The following is a 27,496-nucleotide window of genomic DNA, read 5'->3' as shown; positions in this document are numbered from 1 at the left end:
AACTTGTTTTCTATGCAAGATTTACTACATAAAAAATGTTTGTGTAATCAAAAATATTAAAATAAATGAGCATAATTAATAAACTTAAAAGGAAGCATGTCCTTCTTTTATGAACTTGAATAATGCGAAAAATAATTATGACTTTCGAAATATATAAGTGTTTCTGATCGATTTCAATTAGGATCTGAAAAATAATATTGTTGTGCACAATTTTAAGTCATATCCTATAAAAATGCTTTTGAAGCTTTTATACTGCTCGTTGTATTACTTTTTCTCTAGAGTAATATACTGAGGCGATGCAAAAAGCGCGACGAGACAGCGCCACGAGTAGCGTCATAGGTTAGCGGTCTTCACATCGATTAACTACTCTCCATCAATTCGTTTCTAGTTATCATGCATGTATTCTAAGCAGGTTTCGAATAAAACTGCGTAAAAAATAACAAAATACAGACTGTCAATAAAAGATGTAGTAAAACAAACAGAAAAAAAAGACCGATACTAGAATTTAATTCGTAACTTGGTAACAAGATTATGACAACTAAGCATACCAAACTTAAAAAACCCTTAAAGAACAGAGCCTGTTAATATAAAAAACACATCAACAGCACCCTGAATGACATTGTAATAAAGCTATAGACAAAAGGCAAAAGATACACTGCTCAAAGAAACCATATAATGAAAGAATAAGTCCCCAACCACAAGCAGTAATGGAAGAGAGGAGAAAAATGAAAGTAGTAGAAGCAAAGAACACCATAAACTTAGAGAGATAAGTTAAAATAATACAAAAATCTATTAGGATGGACAACCGAAAGTACTTCTATACAGAAATATACAGTGATTAAGTGAACAAAACCATCCTCAGCAACTAAAAGGGAAGTTAAAAACTTAAAAAAAAATTAGTCAACCAACGATCGGAATTGATGCCTGATATATCAGGCACAAGGAACGCACGGAAGAAAATGAAAACAAATAAAGTTCCAGCAGAAGATTATATCGTTATAGAAGCCGTACACATTGGAGGAGACAGACTTTTAGAGAATATACTTAGAAGAAACTATGTTTAGAGAATAGAGAATAGAGAAGAATGAAAACAGGAAAAACAGGCAACAGTAGCAAATTTGGCTCGTCATTATTCACGGATTCTTACGTAAGTATTTTTCGCATAATGACATAAACGTAAAAATAAATATCATCATTTTATGCCAGAGAGACTGGATCTTATAAAAGGGTAAAATAGAACCAAAAATCACTCAATAGGGGATGTCCATTTAAGCCGGGTAATATATTCTTCCGTTTTTTACATCTTACCGACTAATTTGTTCCAGTATACCAAAAGCTTCTCATAGAAAAAGCTTTATATGCTACAATAGTGTTTAAAACTTGCTGAAAATATGTCTATATGTCTCCCAGACAACAAGTGGAGCAAAAAATAAGGTATTGGGAGAGAATGTGCAGAGACATAGACAACACAATAGTGTATAACTGACCAATGGAAGCATGGAAAAAATAAAAAACATCATTACATCAAAGAAGTGGACAAAGCATTACACAAAATTATTGCAGGAGAATAGACAAGAGAATATTCCACAAGACCCTGTGACAATAACAGCGAAGGGAGACGAAATCACAGGGGAAGATAGAAATAAAGAACTAAGTAAGGCCAAAAACAGCAAAGCAGCAGGACCAGCAAACATAAAAATAAAACTGCTGAAATATGGAGGCGCAAAGACCGTATCCTTTATACAAGTGTTGTTCAGTCAAATCTAATCAGGAAAGGAGATTTCAGATGAATTAAATAAAAAAAAGTGACAAAAGATCAAAATAATTATAGAAGGATTAGTGTAACGCCTTCAATAGCAAGAATATTTTCCACAGTTATAAAAGAAATAATAGAACAATGCATGGACCATTGCGGCGAATTACAAACCGGATTCCGAAAAATCAGATCATGTCTAGATAATATATAATATATATATATATATATATATATATATATATATATATATATATATATATATATATATATATATATATTCAGGGATTCTACAGTATTCACTGCCTTCCCTCTCTCTGTTGTCCCATTCTCCATCGTTTAGGCCTCTCTTACTCATGGCGTCATATACTTCGTTCCTCCAGGATTTTTGGGGTCGTCCTCTTTTCCTCCTTCATATGGGGCTCCATTCGGTTATTCTCTTTATCCATCTGCTGTCGCTAGTTCTTCTTACATGTCCATACCATTTTAGTCTTTTTTGTTCTATATATGTTAGTATGTCTGTTTCTATTGATGTTCTTTGTTTTATTTCGTCATTACTTCTAAACATTCTTGTTACTCCGCAGCATCTTCGCAGGCATTCCATCTGTGCTGCTACTATCCTACTGCTGTTTTTCTTGTTTATGATCCAATTTTCAGCCCCATATGTCATAATACTTCGCACTAATGTTTTATAAATCTGTGTTGTTGTCTTCATATTTAGGTGTCTATCCCACCATACTGAGTTAAGTTGTCGGATTGCTGTTATTGTTTGTCCTAATATTTGTTTAATTTCTTCCTCTGTTGTTGCCTTTTTCGTAATTATAAACCCCAAGTATTTGAATTTATCCTTTCCATTGATTGTTACGTTGTCATCAATCTGTAGATCTTCTATGTCTTCTTCACTTGTAGATAGGTACTCTGTTTTCGCGAGGTTATTATCTAGACCAGCCTTCCCTCTTTTTTTATCTAGAATATACCAAGGCTGGCCTAGATAAAAAAGAACAAAGTGAAAAATATTATAACACATATGACTTTTATGGACTTGGAGAAAGCATACGATAGCATGCCCAGGAAACAACTTGCAATGAGAAGAATGTACGTTAAAGAGAAATGGGCGAATTAAACACAAATACTCTATAAAGAACCATATATGCAAATAAAGTTACGCAATGAAATAACAACAATCATCGCAACAAAAGGCCTGAAACAAGGATGTGGTCTATGAACTACACTTTTTAACATTGTCAAGTCATCATTGCACAAGACAGAAAGGACATGGAATATGTGATAAGAAAATTAAAGGAAAAATACGATCTATCCAGACTTAAGATAAATATATGCAAGACCAAATTACTGATGTATTGGATCCGAGATTGCTTATTTAAACATAGGTTTAGAAGAAGAGATTATTAAGAGTTGTGAGACTGTTAAGTATTAATAGTCAATGATATGCCGAGATGGTACTTGTACGAAAGATATAAAAATAACAATTGCACGGGGAAAACAAGCCACGAAAACACTCCCATGAGTGATCTAGTGATCTGGAACAACACTCTAATCAAAGAAAACAACAAAAAAAAAAAGGAATCTTTTAGAGCATAATGCTAAATATTACCCTATATGGAGCGGAAGTAAAGCCACTAAATAACAGCAACAATACGAAATATAAGAACACTTTAATTTAAATATCTTCTTCTTCTTAAGGTGCCTTCTCCATTACTGAAGGTTGGCTATACTGGACCTCTTCTTCCTTCCACTTTTGCTTCCATTATAAGTCGTAGGAAGTTGTATTTTTCTCCTCTGTAAATATGTCCTAGATAACTCGTTTTTCTGCTTTTTACAATATTTAGGAGTTCTCTCTCAGTACCCATTCTTTTTAGCACCTCGTTGTTGGTCACGTGCTCTGTCCAAGAAATCTTCAGCATCCTTCGAAAAACCCACATCTCAAAGGCCACAATTTAAATATATGAGAACATAAAAATCACCAGAAACTATAGAATAAGAAAGGAAGAAATATAGAACAGAATAGAAGTAGAATGCTCAATTAAAAAAGTTAGAAATCAGAGCTCTGCAGTGGTAGGGTCATGTACAAAAAATGCCAGAGCACAGGTGGCCAAAAAGAATATTGAACTAGGACCCGCCGGGAAAAAGACCTGCTTTAAGATAAAAAACGTAGATATCAAATGCAATGATAGATAGATACCTCAGAGAAGATGATTGGGAGAATAGAGTGTTGCGGAGGACAAAACCGGCGAACTTATAATGTGAAAAAGACGAAGAAGAAAAAAGAAAAAAAATAATGTCGGTTCCTGCGTCTAGGTAGATGGCTAATAATTAAATTTTAGGCGCTCTAAGATTTCTTGTGAATAAGTTGTATCAATGCTTACACAAACACAGTTCCCATATTGTGATTGATATTATGTTTACCTTGTTATCTTGTGCAACTTCATCTTGTTTTCTACCGGAGTTACCGAACATCATTAGTTATGTTTTGTTAATTTTAATTTCGTCTTAAGATTTTATTTAAATTTATTTCTTTATATTGTGTCTTTTTCCTTCAATTAGTTCGTTTGTTGTTATTGTTGTTGTTACTGTTATTTAATTTGATTGACATTGGCAAATTGCTCAGACAGTTTACATATATTTACTTCGATTGTTCATTGGCAAAACTACTTGAAAACACTAAATTACAAACGGTCCAGTTTCGAAATCGACACCAAAACGTATAAAAAAGATTTGCTAATCACAATTCCGCACGATAGGTAGAAATTTGTGCGTCAGACAGTCGTCACTCTGTCGATTTCTACATACCGCACAGAATTGTCGCTGTGTCAGCAAATTATATCGCGATCGTCGATGATGGCAGTGTCGGAAGACAAACTTTTGAGCCTAGTTTGAAGAATGGATCTTGGTCTTCGTCGACAGGTTTTCCAGAGTATGACACCCGTAAGAAAACTGAAAACAAAAACATATTTAAGATTATTAAGAACCATTTAAATTTATATAATTTCGTTATGCTGCTTCTAAAATTTCCACAGCTTTTTATACTTTCATAATCTATACATTAGATTGATGCATGTTTATTTACTATCCATAGGTATATAAAAGTTAGACTTTACCTAGAGAGAATAACTCCTAAAGCACCAAAGAACAGATATACTGGCGGTAGTTGCAATATCAATGAGCAATGGGTTATGGCTTCATCTACTCCCGAAGGACAATCTTCTACTCCATCACACCATACACTGGCATTGATGCATGCGTCCAGTTCTGGACAGCGGTACTGGCACTCGTCTGGCCTCATCATAAAAAGACCCAGGCCATTTGGAGGAACGTCCCTCCTACAAATTATACATATACAGATTAAAAACTACTTAAAACGGATTTTACATATTCATATTCTGATATTACTACAAAAAAGTGTTGTTGGTAACAATTCTATATTGGATCTTTTTAGTGTTAAGGGTTGGCACTACCTGCGCAAGACAAGTGTTTCAACGACTCAGCAAGTAGTTCATACTGTTACCAGGCATTATTGTTACGATAAAAACGTTTATATTTTTTAAGGAATCCTTTGTAATATTCTATCTAAGTAGATTATTTCTTACCATTCCTTCCTAGAGGTTATGGACCCAAAGTTGGGAGAATTAAAGATGATTACATAGTGGTTATAAGGAAACACAATTTTTACAAAAAAACGTGGTACGAGACTCAACGAAAAATAGTGGAAACATCAAACCCTTTGATGGAAATAATTTCTTTAACTGGTTATTCAGAATAAAATTGTGACTGGTGTTTTAGTTGTACTATCTCAAGATAAATCTGTAGATGATGCCGCTAGAGTAATTTATAAGAAAAACAGTGTGAAACCCCAAGATGGTTTTTTAAATATGTTTTTAAGAGAATTCAGTCAAACTGTTTGGGAACTTAAAACTACAGGCGGCCAAGTACAATATAGTATCATAGTTATTCATATCAAAACTAAAAATACATTGGATTTTGTTCAAAACAAACTTACGAATGAAAGAGGCCAAGCAAATTAAAAATGATCATGAAACAAATCCTAAAGTTGCATTTGTAGGAAATAAAGAACCATAGAATAAATGGAAGAATAATGCTGAAACCAATACTGCCGTCCTAACATGAAAGGTCCTATCTGCAAAATTTAGGTTTTGAGAAAATCCAGTTTTTGTTTCTTTTCATTGTATAACGCTTGGTAATTTAAGAAACTTTTTATGTTTTATTTTATATATTATGTCGGAGAATAGAATTTAGTTGCTGGTCATAATTTTGATTTATTCTTTCCAGGTTAGTCGATTTTTGATTATATTGTCACTTGGGACAATTTAACTTAGTGTATATGAAGTAGGTTTTTTTGCATTACTTACTGAAATTGTCCTAAATGAAACTGAAATTCTTTTAATTTAATTTTAATAAGTTTTACACTTAATACACAATTTACTTCGTAATATATGTAACATAAATGATATGTATCGACAAAAATAATCAAATAATACAAATAATCATTTTCTTCCTTAAAAGCATGTTTGTTAACCGACAAATCTTCTCAAAATTATATCTAAATTATCTTTTCAAAATACGATTTTGAGGAATGAATGAGGAATGAGGATAGAAGATTTTTTTCTATCTAAAGTTACACCGCGACATGTATTACGAATCTGGGTACTCGTTAGTCTACCCTTAACGTATCTCATAAAAATATCTTTTAAATCAATAAAATTGTTTTCAAATTCTATTTTGTAATAATTTCTTCTTTTAAAATGAAGACAAAATATATCTTTTAAGTAAACGCTAGAAATCAGCTTGTGTAACTTATATTTGGAGGTACAGTCAGTGAAGTTAAAAAGTAGCATTTTTATTAAATTAACTTTTGATGAATTGGCTTGTTTTACCGTTTCGAAAAAATCGTCAAAATCGAATACTTTTTTTTCTTTTGGGGGCAAGCTCAACTTGGCGATGAAATGAATCTGCTGCCATGAAAGTATGACCTGGCTCAAAAAATTTGATTATTATATTTTCTACAGCAATGATTTTATCATTGTCTTTTTCATAGCCAAATGTCGCCAAAAGAAATATCTTTTCACGCTTTTCATTGTACAAATACACACCTCTTTGGCTTTCTTTGATGTTAGATAGTATTTGAAGAAATACACTCTTGGTAATGTTTGATTCTGAGATGTACTTCTTTTTTTCTCAAATTATTTTACGCAACTCAAAAAAAAACTGTTTTTGGTATTCTTTTCCAATAGTCAGTATTGTGTGTTAATGTCTTTTTGCCTAGTATACGAAATTTTTTCAGAGCAATTGAATTTGAATTTACGTGACTTTTTAACTTTATAAGCTCTTATGTAACTCTCTCTTTTTTGTTTCTTTTTTTCGACAAATGGGTCTTCAATTTGTTTTCTTTTTCTTATTTTCCCAGTTTTTGTATACAGTTTACTCTTAGCTTTATCAACTGTGTTGTTTAAAATTATTGTGAGCTGTAAAATGAATATCTCGAATTAAATCCTGAACGAAGTTAAATTCGTTTTCTTTTGGTTATATAATATATCGGATATTTATTGGACGGCCCAGGTATATAATCTGGAGCATTTTCTATTTTTGCTAAATACCATAAGTTTACATCTATCGCTGTTCCGGCTAAGTAACGCTACATTGCTACTACCAATGAATATAGACGCATATGCGTCTATATTTTTTGCTACTACTACAAACACTAATTACAATCAGTTATTGCTTATACATAAGGTAACATTATTAAACTTACCCTTCATCCACTTCTCACAATATATTTACTTAAAATAGAAAAAACATGAGCGTACACCCAATGTCTGATAATAACAAATACCTTTTATAATTAATTATTTCAAGTTATTTTACAAACATGCTTTTTTCGTACTACGCAAAATTATCCTAACTGATGCCGTTCAGTATAAAATGCTACCTTAAACAGTTCTAACTGCATTTCTAAAGTTAAAACGGACAATTTTTCTTAGCATATGTGAGATAGGACAATTTATGTTAGTAAACATTGCTTTTTAGTCAGTTAGGACAAACCATTTAGGTATATAATAAGGCACTTAAGACGCTTATAGGACAATATCATTTTGTACATACATGTGTTGGAAAAATAAAAATTCCCAGTAAAAAATAGTTGTAGGTAACATTCTTGACTGCAAAGGAAACCACTTTAGTTACCAACTAAGAATCTCGTGAAATAAATTTCTTAATAGACTGTGGCGCTACGAATTACTTAGTTACGAAAGATGCTATAAGGCTTTTAGATAACATCCAGGAAGTAATGTACAACATAAACGTAGCAAAGAAGGACCAATCATAGAAGACAACAAAAACAGGTAATTTGAATCTATATCAATAAGTCCACGGTGAACAAAAATGAGATGAAAAATGCATGGGTACTCCAGTCTTCAGATACGAAAATGCCACTGAACCTTTAAAAATCTTACGAACAAGTTGAATTTTACTGGGAATGTCAATTTTGATAATTTTACTCGCGCGAAATAGATTTTAAATAAAATTTATATCAACTCGACGGTAAAACTTCGATCTCTTTTGATTAGAGTGTCCTATCGGCAAAAATCAAAATGCGTTTTATACTTAAAGAGTGCAGCTTTCGTACGCAGTTTTTATATTTTGCCGCAAATGAAGTCAGTTTTTTATAAAGATGATAAATAAATATATAAACGTTGAGCGTTTTTTGCCATTTTTATGACTCTCATGAGATCAATAAAATTTATTACTTTCATTGATCAGTCACGATGGAATATTCATTGTTTTATTCTAATCTTCAAAACTTATATTCAAAGGCGTGGAATGAAAACAACCAATCAGCGATGAATTTCAATCACTGGAAGCAAAACAACACATGGACTTTAATGACACAACTAGAAAATGTCGGTGTCATAGATTCTAAGTAGGTGTTTCGTGAGAAAGAAATGAACGGAAAGTTAGTTAAGAAAGCTAAATTGGTAGATCAAGATTTCCAACATCTAAACATGAAACAGCTAAATATTAAATTCATTTTCCTTCATATACCGTTTAAAGAACCAGTATATATGTATCTACCAGAAGGACTTGAAGCATATCACAAAAATTTAATTTGTGAGTTAGATAAATTATTCTATTAGACATCATTTTATTGGAAATTGTTTGGAGGATTTATTGGCTTGGAGTATGTACCGTCTGATCCGCAACAAGCTAACATTTATACAAAATCATTGTCAAAAGCTAAATTCACTAATTTTCGGGAACTTTTAACATCTTCAAGTTGTAATGGTTTTGCAGTTAATCTAATATAGAATTTTAGAAGGATGTTGGTATTACAAATAATTAAATATTGAATCATTTTAGTGTTAAGGGTTGACACTATCTGTGCACCACAAGTACGACAACGAGTTAATAAGTAGTTCATATTTTAACTAAGCATTATGATTATAATAAAAACATTTATATTTGTCAACGTATCCTTTGTAATATTCCATCTAAGTAAATTCTTTTCCATCATGCATGCCTAGAACTGTGCCAATACGATAAGTCATTAACAATATAAACAATAGAAGTGCAGAAGTCAATGGCATTCACGCAGAAGTCATTGGGCATAATGTGAAAGTATTTTTAACCCGGATATGCTGTCGCTTGACAAAAATGTGTAAAGTATAAAAAGCGGCTATAATATGACGTATTTAAAAAACTGAAGACAATGTAAACTTCGAGAATGACTGAGATATCACTCTTCTAGATGTAACAAATACAGAATTTGCCAGAAAAAATATAAGAGAAATTGCATGGTTGGTGCAGATAATAACAAATAAAAAGCAGGTTGGTTACCACCAATAATCAGTCTTCAGAATCATGTATTTTAATCATGATTCTGTAATGAGAAGACATCTTAAGAAAGCCCTAAGACCGCTTGAAGTTCTAAAAAAGATAATTATATGGATCAAAATGACATGATTAAAACCAACAATAAAGTAAGAATAAAAGCAAGTACCACAGAATATTGGTATAGGATATCATCATCATTCTGGCTTTATAACCCTGCGTGGGCACAAGCTTCATCAATAATTTCTCTCCAGTGGTCACTATATATCGCTTTCCTCCACCAAGCACGTATTCTCATATTTCCCATATCTTCGTCGGTATCATCAAGTAACCTTGTTCTGGGTCTTGCTCTTCTTCTCTGACCAATGGGTGGCGTTTTTCAAGACAGACCTTTGATTATAGGGTTCATAGGTTTCAAATTTAATCTCAGGTGAAATGTAAAAATAGATTCTATATTAATAAACTTAAATAATCCTGCGGTAATTTTTGAGTTAAAAAAAAACTGGGCACTAGAGGGTTAAGTATTGAGCAGTTGCCCTAATAAAGAAGGGGAAAGAAAATCAAGAAATTAAAAAGTACACTAAGAGAGTAAGAAGAATTATTAGAGCTCTTGTTAATGACAACGGTCAACGGGTCGTTTTTGAAACCGTGCCGTTGGCCGTTGTTCAGTGTCTTTCAGATTCGTATGAATGTTTGTTCACGCAACGGCAACCAATCCGGTGGTTAACTTTTCACCGTCTACGTATCCAGTCCCCTTCGGCAAGACGTTCGTCGGGCCGGTGCAGTAAACCCTGAGTGAACCATTTTAGTTAGTTTATGCAAGTGTGTTGACGGCGTTGGACGAGCATCCGTTGTTTCAATAAATTTCTTTCTTTGTTGCCGCTAAAATATGGATTTTGATATGGAGATTTTAATAAGTGCGGTCGAAAATCGATCTGTGTTGTGGGATAAAACCACGGAAGGCTATAAAAATAAGCAGCTCATGTTTTAATTTAATTTAATTAGCGTTTTAATTTATCATGTACTATTCCTAACAATTTGCGGAAAGTTTCTTGACCCATTTGGAATTAATTGAAGAATTGTGTTTCGTCTTTTTTCAATTCTTCGTAAAGTGTATGGAAAGAACCATCCTTTTCTCTTTCTAACAAAATAGGATGTATCCATATTTTTCTTTTACGCTTCTCGCGTTTCTTCTGCATTTTTTATACATATAATGCGCTAGTATAACTTTTTGCTTTGACAAACGGGTACCCGTTTACCATCGGCCCGTTACCCTTTGAAAAAAACGTTCGTTAATAAGAACCCTTAGGAGGTCATGGTCCTTTAGGATACAGCCACAGATATAGCCACAACTGGGTTATAAACAAAAAACCAGAAAATAAGTTGATTATATTTAATACATCTATAATATTTTATGGATGCGAGACATGGGTGATGACAGAAGACACAAAACGAAAGCTGGAAGTCTTTAAAAGAAAGGTACTAACGAAGATATTTGGACCTATTAACGAAAAGGGAGTGTGGAGATCCAGGTACAACCATGAACTCTACCAACTGTTAAAAGAAACACCGATCTCCGAATTCATTAAACTTCAAAGATTTTGATGGGCTGGTCATGTAGTGAGAATGGAAACCGAAATATTGCCAAAAAGAGTTCTAGACAGTAAAATGCAGGGCGCAAGACCAAAAGTAAGGCCACGGAAAGGGTGGGAGGATGAAGTGGCAGCGGACGTACCAAATTTGCTAAACGTGAGGACTTGAAGATGAGCGCGGGACCGGCAAGGTTGGAAGCATAGTTTGGAGAAGGCCAAGGCTCGATTTGGGCTGTAGCACTATTGGAGATAGATATTTAATATAAGTTAAAAGAGATGCACGGAAAACCAAAAAGTAACCAGATTATGAGATCAAGAAACTTTCTTCGGACACCAAGTTAGATTGACAGATTCAGAAAAATAGATTCCGTTTGAAAGGCGAAGAAAAGACGAGAAGAAAGACCACGAAAAAAGTGGCTTGGCAGAAGCAAGAAATATATATTAAGACAATAATTTATACAGGGATGAGTGCCTTAAGAACCGGCAAAATAACGCAAAAGATAGAAAACATAAAACGTTGTGAAATAAAAAGAGATGAAAGTAGTAGAGGTGAGAAATTATCGATATTAACCTATAATTTACTTTACAATGCATTAGAATTATCGAAAATTTCCCACCTTTAGACGTTAGCTTATGAGCTGGTTGACTTCAGTCATAATAATACGTATCACGTAATGTAAGTAAAAAACAGTTTAAGTAGGAGTATTTTTTTATCCAAAATTAAAGTATTGATCAATAATAAACTATGATTTGAGACGTCGCATACACTCTTCTCAATACAGAATTATCATAGCTTGTTATTCTGTATTCGTCAACACAGAATTAATTATCAAATTACTACTAATTAAACTGTTTACCTACATTTGCTTTATTGCCTTCAATCAGTTTTTACTTTATGCGAAATTTAAAAAATGTAAATGTTCGACGAGTCGACGTCATACTTGTTATATTTTGACTGAAGTCAACTAGCTCATTTGGCTGAATGACTAATGTCTATGCCATTAAAAAAAAAAAAAAAAAAAAAAAAAAAAAAACTAGCTCATAAGCTAACGTCTAAAGGTGGGAAACTATCGATAGTCCTAATGTAATTTAATGTAAATTAGAGGTTTCTATCGATAATTTCCCACCTCTACTACTTTCATCTCTTTTTATTTCACAACGTGTTGTGTTTTCTATCTTTTGAGTTATTTTGCCAGTTCTTAAGGCACTCATCACTGTATATTCCGTATACATGGAAGCAGTGTTTATATACTCTAATAAAAACATATTCCATTTTCAATGTAATTTCTATAACCACTGTATAAATATAATTAAAAAATCAATGAAATCATTGCGAACAAATTAATAAATAAATATAATTTTTATTTATTTTATTTTATTTATTTACGAAATGTCTATCTAGTTTAATTTACCTTCTAGACAATTCCAACCAGTTAACCGAATACTCCGCTTCCTCTTTTCCATAAAACTCCAATACAATAGTTTTAGACAACTCGATTCCCAGACGGTCAATTTCAATTTTATCCAAAGCTATGCCGTCGACGGCTTTATCCTCTTTTTTAATGTTCCATCCCTCAGAGAATACTTCTACAAGGTGTTGGCGGTAGGAAGACTCGTAGGGGCATATTAGAGCAGAGTAGAGTGCCGTGTGAACCTAAAATATTAAAGTTTTTAAATAAAAGTGCAAGAATAAAATAATTTTATGAATTGCTCAGTGTTTAAAAGGCAAATGACATTTTTTGGAGCGCTTATAAGAGAAGAAATCACCATTGGAGTACACCAAGCTTATTAATTTTTCTTTTTGAGCTTTTTAACTTAAAAATTTAGACAACTTTATCTCTAGTTTTTAGACAGCTTTTTAAATAAAGCGCAAATATTAACACTTACCTTAATTCTATTGGAATGGTCACATTTTTGGCCTGTAATAATCGTTCGAAGGGTGGAGTTGCCCTTTCGGGTCGAATGTTTCATGATGGAACCGCTGATTTTGACGTACAAATATTTGTTTAATCCAGGGATTATGACTCTCGGATTCGATTCACAATTGGCCTGGAATCAAATATTGTAAATGATTAATGAATGATAACATCTACAAACTGTATTCAATAGGTGAATGCTAACATTGTTGTTAAATGTCATAAATTTAATAGGCATGTATAATTTTTATTAGTAAATATTATATGATAAAGTTTTTTGTTTTAATTATAAGTACAGAGCAGATTTATTTTAATTTAAAGTTATAACAATTAAGCAAAAATTTAGAAATAATGTACAAAAAATTGAAAAGTGGCAAAATCTTTCATGATTATAAAAAGGTCATTCTTCTATCGATTTTTTTGAGAGTCAATGTTACAGCTGAGTATGTACCAATGTGTAGATTTAAACTAAAGAGCTCAGCAGGTCTACTTGCATAATCGCAAAGGCGTATTGATCTGAAGATAAGCGTATTAATGACTGAATTAATTTGTGAAGGGGGATAAGGTGGGTTTTTGATAAACAGAGTGATAAAAACCTTAGGATTAATTTTTCTTTGTGATAACGTCGGGAAATGGTAGGGATGAATCAATTTCCACCTCCATCGCGAATTGGATACTAGGATATATACCATTCAGATGGGTTTAAAAAGACACCAAAGCATCCCTTTGGGCTTCTATAAACACAAGGATATTCACAAATACACATGGGTACAACATACAAGGAATCTAAAATCGATCATTGACTATGTAATAGTCAAACAAAGCACTACCTTAAAAGTGAATGATGTAAGAGTACTTAGAGGACCGACGTGTGGTTCCGACCACTATATAGTTAGGACAAAAATGGTATTTCCTTTTAAATCTAACAAGGACAATAACGTTAATGAGGAACCTCAACAAACAGAAGTGATAACGAACAAACGATACAACTTAAACAGCCTTATCAACGAAAGCACAAGAAACCTATACCAGCACAGATTAGACGAAAAGTTGCTACATAATATAGAAGACCAGTCAGTAGAACAAATTTACGAAAACATAACGAGTAGCATCAAAGAAGCAGCAGAGGAGGCCATTGGACTAAAAACTAATTCCGCTAGTAAAAAACTTTGGTGGAATCAAGAAATTGAAGAACTAGTACTTCGGAAGAAAAAAGCATACCACAAATGGCTAAATACAAAACAGGAGTTGGATAGAGAAGAATACAAAGATATTAAAAAAAGAACACGACAACTAGTAAACACAGCTAAACGAGAAATGTGGGACAAAAAATGCAAAGAGATAGACACATATATGGGAGGTAGAAAATACTCAGAGACGTGGAAATTCCTGACAAAAGTTAAATCAAATGAAAAAAGAGAAACAAACATACAATTAATAACAACAGAGAACTGGATCCGACATTACGAAAATCTATTAACAGAAAACAGAGAGGAATATAGAGAAATGTCTCCAACTGAAATACACATACAGGGAGAAACGATAAACATCGATGAGAGGACTGTCATAAAAACGATACAACTACTAAAAAATGGTCGAGCTGCAGGTCCGGAGGGAATTTCAGCAGAACTAATGAAATGCGGTACTAACAAACTGTTTGAACGATTAACCTGGTGTATAAACCAATATCTAAACGGTGCACCAGTCCCGCATGAGTGGAAAGTATCCTTCATATCATCTATACATAAGAAGGGAAGTAAACTGGACTGCTCAAACTATCGAGGTATATCAGTAACCAGTACCTTAAGTCGCCTATATGGAAGGATACTTCGAGACATTATCGAACAAGAATATAAGGAACAAGAAGAAGAGGAACAATCTGGCTTTAGAGCGTAGAACGATTTATGTGTTTGTTTTGAAACAAATAATAGAAAAAAGATCAAGTACCAATCAAGAAACCCACCTTATGTTTATAGACCTTCAGAAGGCCTATGATCCTGTACCCGCTAAAAAGCTATGGAAAGTTTTGCAGGAAACAAACATTAACCACACAGTAATTAACGCCCTTAAACAGCTTTATGAAGGATCAACGTCGGGAATAAAAATTGGAAATAGACTTTCAAAAAAATTTCCTGTAAACAAGGGACTCCGGCAGGGGTGTTGCATATCCCCCACATTGTTTAAAATCTACGTGGCGAAAGCACTGTATCAGTGGAAAAGAAAGTGCAGAGGAATGGGCATTGACCTGGGAGAAACTTGCCTATATACCCTACAGTTTGCTGACGATCAAGTCCTTATAGCCAACGATAAAGAAGACCTGACATATATGGCCAGAAAACTACAGGAAGAATATAAGAAGTGGGGTTTAGAACTCAATACACAAAAAACAAAATATCTCCCAATAGGCGCAGAACTATCCAACATTCAGATGGACACAACCGAAATTGCATTCTGCACTGAATATACCTACCTAGGAATTGATTTCGACACCACAGGCACAGACAATAGGGAAATTAGAAAACGAATAACCCAGGCCCGTAGAACAATTGGATGCCTTAACGGAGTTATTTGGAGCTCAGAAATTGGTAAAAGACGAAAATACAATATATATGAATCTCTCATAAAAACCAGCTTAACCTATGGTACAGAGACATGGAGACTAACAGAAAGCAATAAAAGAAAACTCGAAGCAACAGAAATGGATGTATTTAGACGATCACTTCGAATATCTAGAGCAGACAGAATTAGAAACGATGAAATAAGAAATCGGATGGGGGTAGATGGATCACTGGCAACAGACATAGAAAGGAAACAACTTATATGGTATGGCCATGTTCAAAGAATGCCAGAAACAAGACTACCAAAAATCGCCATGAAATGGATACCACCAAATCGTAAGAAACGAGGAAGACCAAAAAGAACATGGAAGGAGGGAATAACAAAGGCAATGAGCTCCCGAGACTTGACCGAAGAACAATGGAATGATAGAAATTCGTGGAAATTAGGCATCGGACAACGACGCAAGACGTTTTGAAACCGATATATATATATATACAAAGCATCCCTGCCATGGGGACAAATAACGAATGTATCGTCAACATATCGTAGTCAACAACGTTGGACATACAATGTTTAATGAGAAATAAGTGGTCTTGATGGATATTGTATTTAGTTTTCAGAACGTTTAGAGTTTCGTCTATAGGAATGTTTGTATAGAGTGAAACGATATCGAAACTTATTAGAACGTCTGAAAGTGAGATAGGGTATTGTTTAAGAAGTTCGATAAATTGAAAAAAAAAAATTGACGAGGGATGAAGCATTTTCGGCGAGAGGTTGTAGAGTTTTGGCGAAGTACTTGGCCAATGGTTGAGTAGGGCAGTTGTATGCACTGACAATGCACTGACAATGGGACGTAGAGAAATATCGGGTTTGTGAATTTTGGGTAAACCCTATATTCGAGGTGTTCTGGAAGACTTTTCACGAGAAATTAGAGATTGTTTTATGCCGACTGGAAGAGAGGTTTTATTGATAATGGCTTTTGTTGTTTTCTCCAGATAAGTTGTTAGATTATTAGGAATTGGTCTGTAGTCTGAAGTATTAATGAGATTTGAGAGTTTATTAATATAAGAAGTGTAGGGGAAGAATGACTAGATTAGGATTTCACTCAAGTTCTTTCAGGGCTTTTTTCTCAGATTGGGTAATGTTCGTAGTAGGGGGTTTTGAGTTTCTAAGAACTCTTGTAGATAACAAGAACCTTTCAGGTTCATATTAAAAAATTAGTTATAACATATTGGCAGACCAAAATTATGTTTTGTTAAATGGAAAACCCTGTATTTTATTTTATATTCGAAATATTTTTCACTTGTGTTACAATATAATGTTTTATTATATTATACAGGCTATTTACAAAGTTATAACCAATTTTCTATGAAAATCGTAACAAGTTCAACTTGCTGTATACTGTAAAAGAAGGAGAGTAGCAGGGATGTATTGGTTCCATATTTTTTACTGATTGTCGAAATTTTTAAAAATTATTGATATTACTAATATTCTTTATATCGAATACAGGTCGAGTCAAAATGCAAGTATATTATTTTCTCGGTAATTTTAAATAGAATACCCTGTATTTTATGTTACTATAATAAAAAAGTACCATTACCATATTTATAGTTTTAAAATGACTAACAAGATAATAAAAACATCAACTTTGAAACAGACGTCTCACAAAATACTGTTTATGAATTTTGAGTACTACCAACTGTATTACCAACTTGAAATTAAGCGGGAAATTAAAAATGTTATTTATAACATAAGCAATCGAAAGAAAATAGTATTTAGTAAATAGGTTTAGAAAAAAATAATAACTCAAACAAAACAAAACCGAATTAGTAACTGCAAACTAAAATGCAAAATAGCTCAGTCAAAAGTCAATATAAAATTGTAAATTTTGCTAAGATTCTGGATCTCAGATCTTTTATTCAGATTGTTATTATCACTCTTGCTGATATGTACCATCTCTAAGATCAACAACAACAATCTAACAATCTGAATAAAAGATCTGAGATCCAGAATCTCCAGAAAACCAGAAAGCAAAATTTACAATTTTATATTGACTTTTGACTGAGCTATTTTGCATCTCACAGTTTTCTTTTTCTCTTTTCTCTTTTTTTAAAATTTCATTATTAATTGAATATTTTTGATCAAACTTCAGTTACTAATCAGTTTTGTTTTGTTTGGGTTATTATCTTTTTTTTAACCTATTTACAAAATACTATTTTCTTTGGATTGCTTATGTTGTAAAATAACATTTTTAATTTCCCGCTTAATTTCAAGTTGGTAATACAGTTGGTAGTACTCAAAATTCATAAACAGTATTTTGTGAGACGTTAGTTTCAAAGTTTTTTTTTGTATTTTCTTCAAACTATTTAAACAATAATTGTCCACCCACTTTCTCTTTCTGCTCGTGAAATGTGACTGAAATCAAGCTTGCAACGACGACTGTTTTAACATGTCGTCCTTCATTTTGTTTTTAACTTTTAACGTTTTTATTAATTTTTAAAGTGTCTTTTTAACAATAACATTTGTAAGTTTAGTTGCAATTTCAGTATTATCATGTTATTTAACGTTGTTGTTTATGCCACGAATCTTACATTCGGGTAAGTTTTTTATAGTTTTTTATAGCTTTTTTTGCACCATTCAAATTGTTACAACATAGTAATTTTCTTTGTAGACCTTGATAAAGGTGGCAAAAAACCACCGAAAGCTTGGATTCAGAATAATAGCAAAGCTCTATTTTTTATTGACTACCACACCCAAAAAGAAAAAAGTATTTACATATATTTTTTCCAAACTAGTCAAAAAATTTTGGACTACTTTTTCTATATATATATATATATATATATTGTTATGATGTGTTTTTTGTTTGAATGATGAGCAATGAGTATTTTTAATAATATAGGGTTTTTATCGCGGTTCTCAAAGAATTAGCTTGTAAGTACTTTTTTAAATTATCTTTATTATAACTATTATGAAACACACATATATATCTAACCTAGTCAATGTAAATTTAAAATAAACTATCTTTAAACTGATATTCTTATAAAACTAATTAAGTTCTATAGACAATCTAAAATTTAAACAAACTATCTTCAAAATTGAAATTGTTATGACACTAACTAAATTATAATAACAAAATTTTGTACCTTTCTTTCACTGAATGCCTAAATTAAACTGTTTTCCACTAAGTATATAGATTCTAATCATCACTGAATGTCTTCGTACTTCAGTTATCCTTGTTTTTTTTGTGAAATTACTTTTTCCAATTATCAGCTTCTACCAATTTAAGATATAGTTTTCTTCACCAGCATTTATACACCACCAACCAAACCAGCAAACAGCATTTATATTTATTCTTCTTTTCAATATACCAATATCCACTTATTATAAGTTGATTTATACTAATCTCCAACCATAATATAATTTAATTTCTTCCAATATACTTTTTTTTAATCTTCAATAATTATTTGTGTATAATTATAAATGTGCATTAAATTATATGCATAATTTTTAATCTTCATTTAACTCACTATATTAAACAATTGGACTATCTCCAACTAACTTTCATATTTCTTATAAAACTGCTTGACTGATTTACTAAAACTGTGAACAATTGACTTCACTAATTAATTGTGTCTATCTTCTACTAACTTTCATAATAAACTGCTTGACTTCTAACTAAAAAAACTGCCATCTTGAATCCAAATCACGGGTATTTATATCTTTTTTCGATATTCTAGAACCATCTCGTAAGAGATCATGTTCCAATTTGTTCCATTAACTACTTGTCTGAATTTTCTGGAACAAACCATTTCGCAAACATGGCCATCTCCGGAGATCCAGAGAATTCCATTCTTTTCTATTAATAATTTTGTTGACATTTAGGCTTTTCAGATCAGAATAAACATTCAAATTAGTAACTAACACTCTAATTTAATAAAATACACAATTCAAACAATATATTATTATAATAACCCCACTTTGTATTCGTATTATGATTAATTTCTATCTGTCAAAATTCGAGAGTATTTTTGGTTGCCTATGCACATGGCTCACTTATATATATTTACAATATTAAAATACAACTTTTTACAATTATTATATGCTAATTTCTTAAAATGCCCTCACATAAATATATTTTTATAAAATTCTCTAGTATATAACTTATTTAAAATAATCAAATACTTTTTTATATCTAATATTATGTAGTATATAACTTATAAATTATTTTCTATAAATCCCAATCGTTACAATATATATATATATATATATATATATATATATATATATATATATATATATATATATATATATATATTAATAATATTATCTTGTTAGTCATTTTAAAACTATAAATATTAAACCATGATAATAACTTATAATAACTTTGTAATTTTGTAATAAAATTGTAACTAATGTTTTAATCTACTTCATTTTGGCACACGTTGAGTTCACGTTTTTGATTATATACCTTAAACGTTCAGTCCGGGCCTGCATAACTGTTAGCCCGAAGTGATCCTGGAACGAGACTCACTTAAAGCTTAATTGTCTTCCTTTTAGTCATCTAGGGAAATGAGTAGAAACGCAATCTTTATTAAAGAAAACTGTCTTAAAAAGCAACAAAAAAGATTTAGAGGTTAACAGAAATCTGACATCGGGATAGAGTTAGTGAGTGGATTAGCATAATTTTAAAAAGGTTTTTTATGGATAATGGTGGAAAGTTTGTGAACATTTTAATTTTAATTTTGTAAAAAGACTACAGTTTGAACTTAAAAATGTAAAAAGCCATAAATCATAACGGTAATATAATTTTAAAAGAAGTTTAATTAAATCATTAAAGTAACAAAGTTATTAAGTATTGTTAGTTTGCTTTGTAGATCTTGCGCCAATTAAAAGTCACTCTTGAAATATTTTAAAGATATTCTTTAAGTAAAAATTGATGTAATTGGTCAAATAGCTAAATAAATTAGTGAACGACTTTTGGATATTAAACAAATTATATACTGTATATCATTCTTCTTCATTTGTTTGAGGTAATTCATATTAAATTATTCATATAAAAGAAGAAAGAAAATTGGCCAAAATGGCTAAGAATGCTGCGGCTTGAAGAAATCAAGGAGTATATAGGATCCCATGTGAAGACCGCGATAAATCGTACATTGGATAGACGAATCAAAGAATACAAGTTGGACGAGAAGAAGATCGAAATGCCACTGAAAGAAAATAGAAGACGTCATCCCTAGTACAACATTTCATAAAAACAGGACATAAAATAAACCTTAATCGCTTATTTCAGAAAAAACATAAGTCGCATTCGGACAGTTTGCAGGAGATGAAAAAAAAAAACGTTTTAAGAGTTTATCTCCGCATTCTAAATCGTTTCTAAACTCTTTAAATATTTTTTTTTTGTCACTAGTATTGGAATTGGGTCTTTATCCTCGTTTTGAGTTGGCATTTTAACTGTGACATTGCTTGTTTTTGGAATTAAAACATTGAAGGGACTCCATATCGCACCATTAATGTATTCACTAGCCGGAGCATTAACGCTGTAGACAAAATGATGCAATTTGTAAATTAAGAACGAAATTCGTTGGTCCCTTGATAACTTCTGTGTCTCGGTCAACGCACATGCAGACTTATAATACCTATGTCACCAGTCTTTAAAATTTATAATATTTTATATTTTAATTTCACAGACCGTGAATAGGTTTTGGGCACTTGCGGTAACAATGATCACCATGTACTTATGGATGTCATAAACTCGGTCAAATTTTCTGAAGTTTCTTTTAATACCCCCAAAATCACGGTGACAGGGAAGAAATGAGTGTGAAAAGGTATTCGCCTGCGATGTCTCCAGACATGAACCCCATTGAACAGGCATGGAATATGCTCTCCAGAGCTGTTCATGCCCAAAGGAATCCTCTTAAAACCCATCGTGCACTTACAATTGCCTGTAAAGAAGAATGGGAGAATCTGCCACAGGAAATGATTGATCGACTTGTTAACAGTATTAGAGCTCGAGTCCAGGCTTGCATCGATGCCCACGATATTAAAATTGTTAAATAGATTTTAATTAGAAATAAATTTTTTAGTTTTTAATTTTTTATTTATTAAAAAAAAGTATCTCCTCTGCTTCGGTAGGCATCATCTCTTGGTCTCCATTCCAGTATCCGCTTTGTCCATCTATTATCTGTCATTCAAGCCACGTGACCTGCCCAGTTCCATTTCAGTGTTGCTACTCTCTCTACTGCATCAGCCACTCCTGTAATTTGTCGTAGCTGGCGATTTGGGATCTTGTCTCGTAGTGAAACGCCCAACATAGCACGCTCCATCGCCCATTGACACACACGGATCTTTTGAACTGTTCTCCTTGTCATGGTCAACGTTTCCGCACCGTAAGTTAACACTGGCAAAACACACTGATTAAACGTTTTTCTTTTAAGGCATATTGGTATATCAGACGGTTTGAAAATATGGTTCAGCTTGCCGAAGGCTGGCCAAGTCAGTCTTATACGACGGAGAAGCTCAACGGTTTGGTTATCTTTTCCTATGCGAATCTCATGACCTAGGTATTTATAGGCCATTACCTGGTCTATGGATCTTGTTCCTACGCATATATCTTCGCTGACTACAAGATTTGTCATCATCTGGGTTTTAGATATATTTATTTTCAATCCCCCTTTTAGCGAGGAAAGGTAGAGCTGATTTAAAAGTTATTTGGCCTCATCTATCCTATCAATTATTAGTACAATATCATCTGCAAACCTTAGATGGCCAAGTTTTTCTCCGTTTATGTTTATGCCCTTGTCGGTCAGTTTTGCCCTTTTACATATATATTCCAAAAGCGTAGTGAACAGTTTCGGCGATATGGTGTCCCCCTGGCGTACTCCACGTTGTATCGGGAATTTCTGGGTTTGACGATCACCCACTCTAACACTGGCTGTTGCGTTTTGGTATATATGTTTAATTATATTTATATACCGATAGTCAATTCGGCATTCTGTCAAGGCTTTCAACATTTTTTGTTGATTTACGGTGTCGAATGCCTTTTCATAGTCGACAAATATTAAAGCTAGTGGTTTATTATATTCAGTGCATTTTTCTATAAGATTTTTTATTACCAGTAGGTGATCGTTTGTTCCATAGCCTTTTCTAAAACCCGCCTGTTCTATGGGCTGATAAAATTCCAATTTATTTTCTAGTCGTTTCTTCATATGTATATGTATATTATTCAATAATATTCAGAGCAAATTCAATTTCTGGAATAGTTCCCTATAGTCAATTCTTTCAAAAATCCAGTTTTATTTGTGTCTAGCTCCCTTTGTTCCCGAAGGTTATTTTTTTTTTTTTTTTTTTTTGGCATAGACTTTTAGTCATTCAGCCAGACTCAACATGGTAAAAGAAAGATTGTCTGAGTTTATATTAAAATTAAAATAAATATACAAAACAGGTAGACAGGGTCACTCTCTTCTCGCCTAGGGGCCCATCAAGGCATTTTTTTTTTTTTACATACAACACTAGGCCACGGTAAGAAAGGAATTTAAACAATTGGGTTAGAGACAAAGGTTACGTTATTAACTAATGTATAATTATTTACATGGTTATTTTACTATCTTTTAAAAACATAACTAATAAATCATACACTGCTCTCGAGTCTAATGATAATAGGTACTGAAGGTTCCAAGGGGCTAATATGTTGTGTTTGTGTAAATTATTTATTAATCTGGATGAAGTTATAATATTTCTGGGGCAACTGAAAAATATATGATCTAGGTTTCCTTCTTCTGTACAAAATTCACATTGATCATTATCTAAAACCTTAAGTTTAAATAAATGTTTGGGGTAACAAGCGTGCCCAAATCTCAGTCTTATGATCGTGGTAACATATTTTCTAGGTACATTAAAAAACTTAATGTACCAATCTACCAAGGAGTTTTAGGAATATCTGTTTGAAGAGAAGTGTATCTATTTGGGCTAACAATGGAATATTCCTTCCATATATTATCCCACCTTTGGTATAATCTTAATTTTAAGGAAGCCAGAAAGTCGCAAGCCGTGATTTTATACGAAGTTTCTCTACCAGACATAATACTTTCTTTTGCTAATTGGTCTACATGTTCGTTATTTTCCAAACCTATATGTGCTTTAATCCAAACAAAAAGTACATTTTTGCCCCTTGTTACTAACTTTTGTTTGATATCCTTAATTTTGTAAATATAAGGGCAACTGTACGTATTTGGCAATCCCGGTTTCCCAATAGAGGTCAAAACTGATAAAGAATCTGATAATATCACTATATGGTCCGAGTTACTTTCTGTTGCATAAAGTAAGGCCTCATATATTGCAAGAGCTTCTGCTGTAAAAATAGAGATCTGGGAGTTCAACTTAAATGTGCGTTCTATTCGTTCCAATGGAATAAAAAAAGCGCATCCAGTACCGTTTGATGATTTGGAGGCATCGGTATATATAACAACGGAGTTTTCGAATTCTGATAATATTGAGTGAATAATCTTTCTATTTATGTGTATACTGTCACTATATTTTGGTACCATGATATCTGCATTTGAACTATGATATGTTGCATATGAGATGTTTTGAAGTGTATACGTAGCTTTATCTATCTCTTTTAATGCTTCCATATTATGTTGCAGAGCTTCGCAGACTAAAGGCGATTTCTTTTTTTCCCAGTATTTAGTAGACAAATCATAGCAATTCAGAGTGATGAGCTTTGTGTATAACAATTGATTTTTTATATATGTCTTTACCAGAAATTTTTCGGTCAGGAAGTTTCGTCTGATATTTAAAGGCGGTTCCAAGGCTTCCAAATACAAGGGTTGAATTGGTGTGGACTTCATAGCACCTAAACATGTACGTAGAGCTGAATTGTGTATTACGTTAATTTTATTTAGCAATGCATTACTGGCTGATCCATAAAATATGCTTCCGTAATCCAAAATAGAGCGAATATACGCTCTGTAGAATAATAAATTTACGTCTACATCAGCACCCCACCACGTTTTATTAATCGATTTAAGAAAATTTATTCCCTTGTTGCATTTGTTTAACATATCCTCAATGTGATCCTTCCAAGTCAAATGTTTGTCAAGTGTCATACCTAAATATTTGACCTTATTTTTTAGTGGATATTGATGTTTTCCTAATTTAATTATTTGATCATTAGGTTTATAATGTCTGGTAAAAATGCAAACCTGTGATTTATTACAAGATAATTCAAAATTGTTTTTATCAAGCCATTTTTGAAGTAGTTGATAAATACTATCCAAGTTTTTGATTGCTTGTTTATAATCTTTGTGTTCTGTGTAAATGCAGAAATCATCTGCGTATTGTATGAGGTTGAATGGTATGTTATTTATTTTAATATTGTACAAATCCGCTACGTACAAATTAAACAGGATAGGACTCAATACAGAACCCTGAGGTAATCCTTTGTTTACGATTCTGGGGCCTATGAGCATTTGTTCTTTTCTTAAATAAACTAATCTGTTTGAATAAAGATTAACAATACTATCAGCAAATTGAGCTGGAATTTGAAATATTCTTGTCATTTTTTCTTTGAGTGCTGTTAGACACACAGAGTCATAAGCACCTTCTATATCAAGAAATAATGCCGGTAAGTAATTGTTCCGGGAATAATTGTTTTGAATGTCTACAACTAGGGAAGCCAATGCATCCAAGGTACCAAAACCTTTCCTGAATCCGTATTGTTCTTTGGGTAGAAGGTTCTGTTCTAGTAACCACCATTCTAGCCTAGCCTTAAGTATTCTCTCTAGAGTTTTTTGTACACAAGATAATAAAGATATGGGTCTGTAAGCTTCAACTAATTTTAGATTTTTCCCAGGTTTGGGAATAGGAACGACAATAATATGTTTGAAGGCCGAAAAGTTAGAACCTTCTCTAATTATCTGATTAAAAATATTTAGAAGTAACTCTTTTGCATTATTTGGTAAATTAAATAGCATAATATATTTGATTTCATCATAACCAGGAGAAGTGTTAGGACGGTCACTAAGGGCACAGTCCAATTCTACCATAGTAAACGGTTTTAAGAGAAAATGACTATAATTCGGATTGAATAACATTAAATCTTCGTGATTGTTCACATACGGTGGTGCAATTTTGTCGAAAAACTCTGCTATCCACGAATCTTCTAGTGGTAATGGAGCATTGACCCTTTTCCTGTTCATCCTTTTCGCTTGATTCCAAATCGAAGTAGGCGACGTTTGTTTATTTAATTTTGAGCACCAATCAACCCAGCTTTGTTTGGCTTTCGATTTCAATAATTTCTTAGCGTGTGCACTAGCTTGTTTACATTTAATAAAATTTTCAACTGATGGATCTTGCTTGTATTTTATTGATGCATTTTTTCTTTCTGCAACAATTAGATCACATTCTGCATCCCACCATGGTGAAGGAGTCCGTTTCTTACACTTAAAGGGTTTATATTGGCTAATAGATTGTGTGGAAGCTTTATTGATACAGTCTAATAAAAGATTATATTTTTCTTCTACATTTGGGGATATAGGTCCACTTTCATTTAAAGTATTCTCAATTATTTCAGCGTACATATCCCAATTAGCTTTCTTAGTATTCCATTTACTTTTGGGATATATGGTCTCATTAACAGCTCTTGGGTATTCGAATTCTATTTTTACAACATAGTGATTTGATCCAAGTGTATCAGAATCTACAGTCCAAAATGTCTTAGTAAAAATGGAAGGGGAACAAACCGTAATATCAATCATAGAATCTGAATGTCCTGGATTTCCTTGACAAGTAGGTTGACCGTTATTCATCACAATGAAATCAAGATCCTGTAGGGTCTCTACAATTTGATCGCCAATATTATCATTTTTTGATGATCCCCACAGCGCATTGTGGGCATTCATATCACCCCCAATAATGCAAGGGTGCTTCACTTGGGAAAATAAGTTTGTCCAATCTTCTATTCTGGTTTTGGTTTTTGGACATCTATATACAGAGAGAAAACTCAAGTGAGTATTATCGTAATTAACTTTAATACCACAGGCAAGCAGCTCTTTATTGAAGTTTTTATTTAATTTTAATATTTCAAATCGGATACCCGTTTTTACCAAAACAGCGACACCAGCAAAACCGTCTGCACGATCTTGACGAACAATATTATAACCTTTAAAATTATATACAACATTATTTTTGAACCAGGTTTCACTTAAAAGAGCAATATCAACATCTTCTTTAATAAGGAAATTGAGTAGGCTGTTTTTATTTGCAACAGCTGATCTAGCGTTCCATTGCATAATTTTAAGTTTAGTGTTAAAAGCCATAAATTTAAGTACCTTTAAAAATATCCTCGAGAACAGTATGCAAACCCTTAGCTAACAAATTATTATCCAGTGTTTCTGCATCCTCAAATGATTTTACATTTTTTATAAATTCAGAAAAAAATTTGACTAACGAAATAACCATCTTGTTTTTTTCACCATCTATTGAACTATTAGGTTTATTGGGATTAGGTGGTAGGGGCTGTAACGGGCCAAATCTAAAAGGAAAGGTGGAGGAATCTGTAGGGGATTGTGAAACAGGAGTAGAAACTTTCCTTTTTTTAAGTGCATTATGTTCAGTATTAATCCTACTAGGTCCAGGATGAGTAAAGTTTGTTGATTTTTTCATATACGATCTTGGAATGGTAGGATGAGATGACATAATGTCATCAGATACGTTAGGTAGTTTTGGAAAATTTTCTTCAAGATTTGACAATATCGAAAATTTATTGTTACTAACAAATTCGGAAAAAGATGATTCTTTAAATCTTTTTG

The 27,496-nt window shown here is 32.5% G+C and overlaps 1 protein-coding gene across 1 annotated transcript in view; it reads right to left on the bottom strand.

The window, feature by feature from the left end:
- Positions 1 to 3,995: 3,995 nt before the first annotated feature.
- Positions 3,996 to 27,496, bottom strand: part of LOC140436490 (uncharacterized) — a 246,691-nt gene continuing 223,190 nt past the window's right edge. Inside the window, exons 10-13 of the mRNA XM_072525350.1 lie at positions 13,096 to 13,257; positions 12,621 to 12,862; positions 4,873 to 5,094; positions 3,996 to 4,708 (exon numbers count right to left, since the gene is read on the bottom strand). Coding sequence (XP_072381451.1) covers positions 4,585 to 4,708; positions 4,873 to 5,094; positions 12,621 to 12,862; positions 13,096 to 13,257 — 750 coding nt within the window. The 3' untranslated portion in view covers positions 3,996 to 4,584. The remainder of the gene's footprint in view (positions 4,709 to 4,872; positions 5,095 to 12,620; positions 12,863 to 13,095; positions 13,258 to 27,496) is intronic.

Source organism: Diabrotica undecimpunctata, chromosome 3, assembly GCF_040954645.1.
Source record: "Diabrotica undecimpunctata isolate CICGRU chromosome 3, icDiaUnde3, whole genome shotgun sequence".
In the NCBI taxonomy this organism is placed as follows: domain Eukaryota; kingdom Metazoa; phylum Arthropoda; class Insecta; order Coleoptera; family Chrysomelidae; genus Diabrotica; species Diabrotica undecimpunctata.
This window is presented reverse-complemented; position numbering and strand designations above follow the sequence as displayed.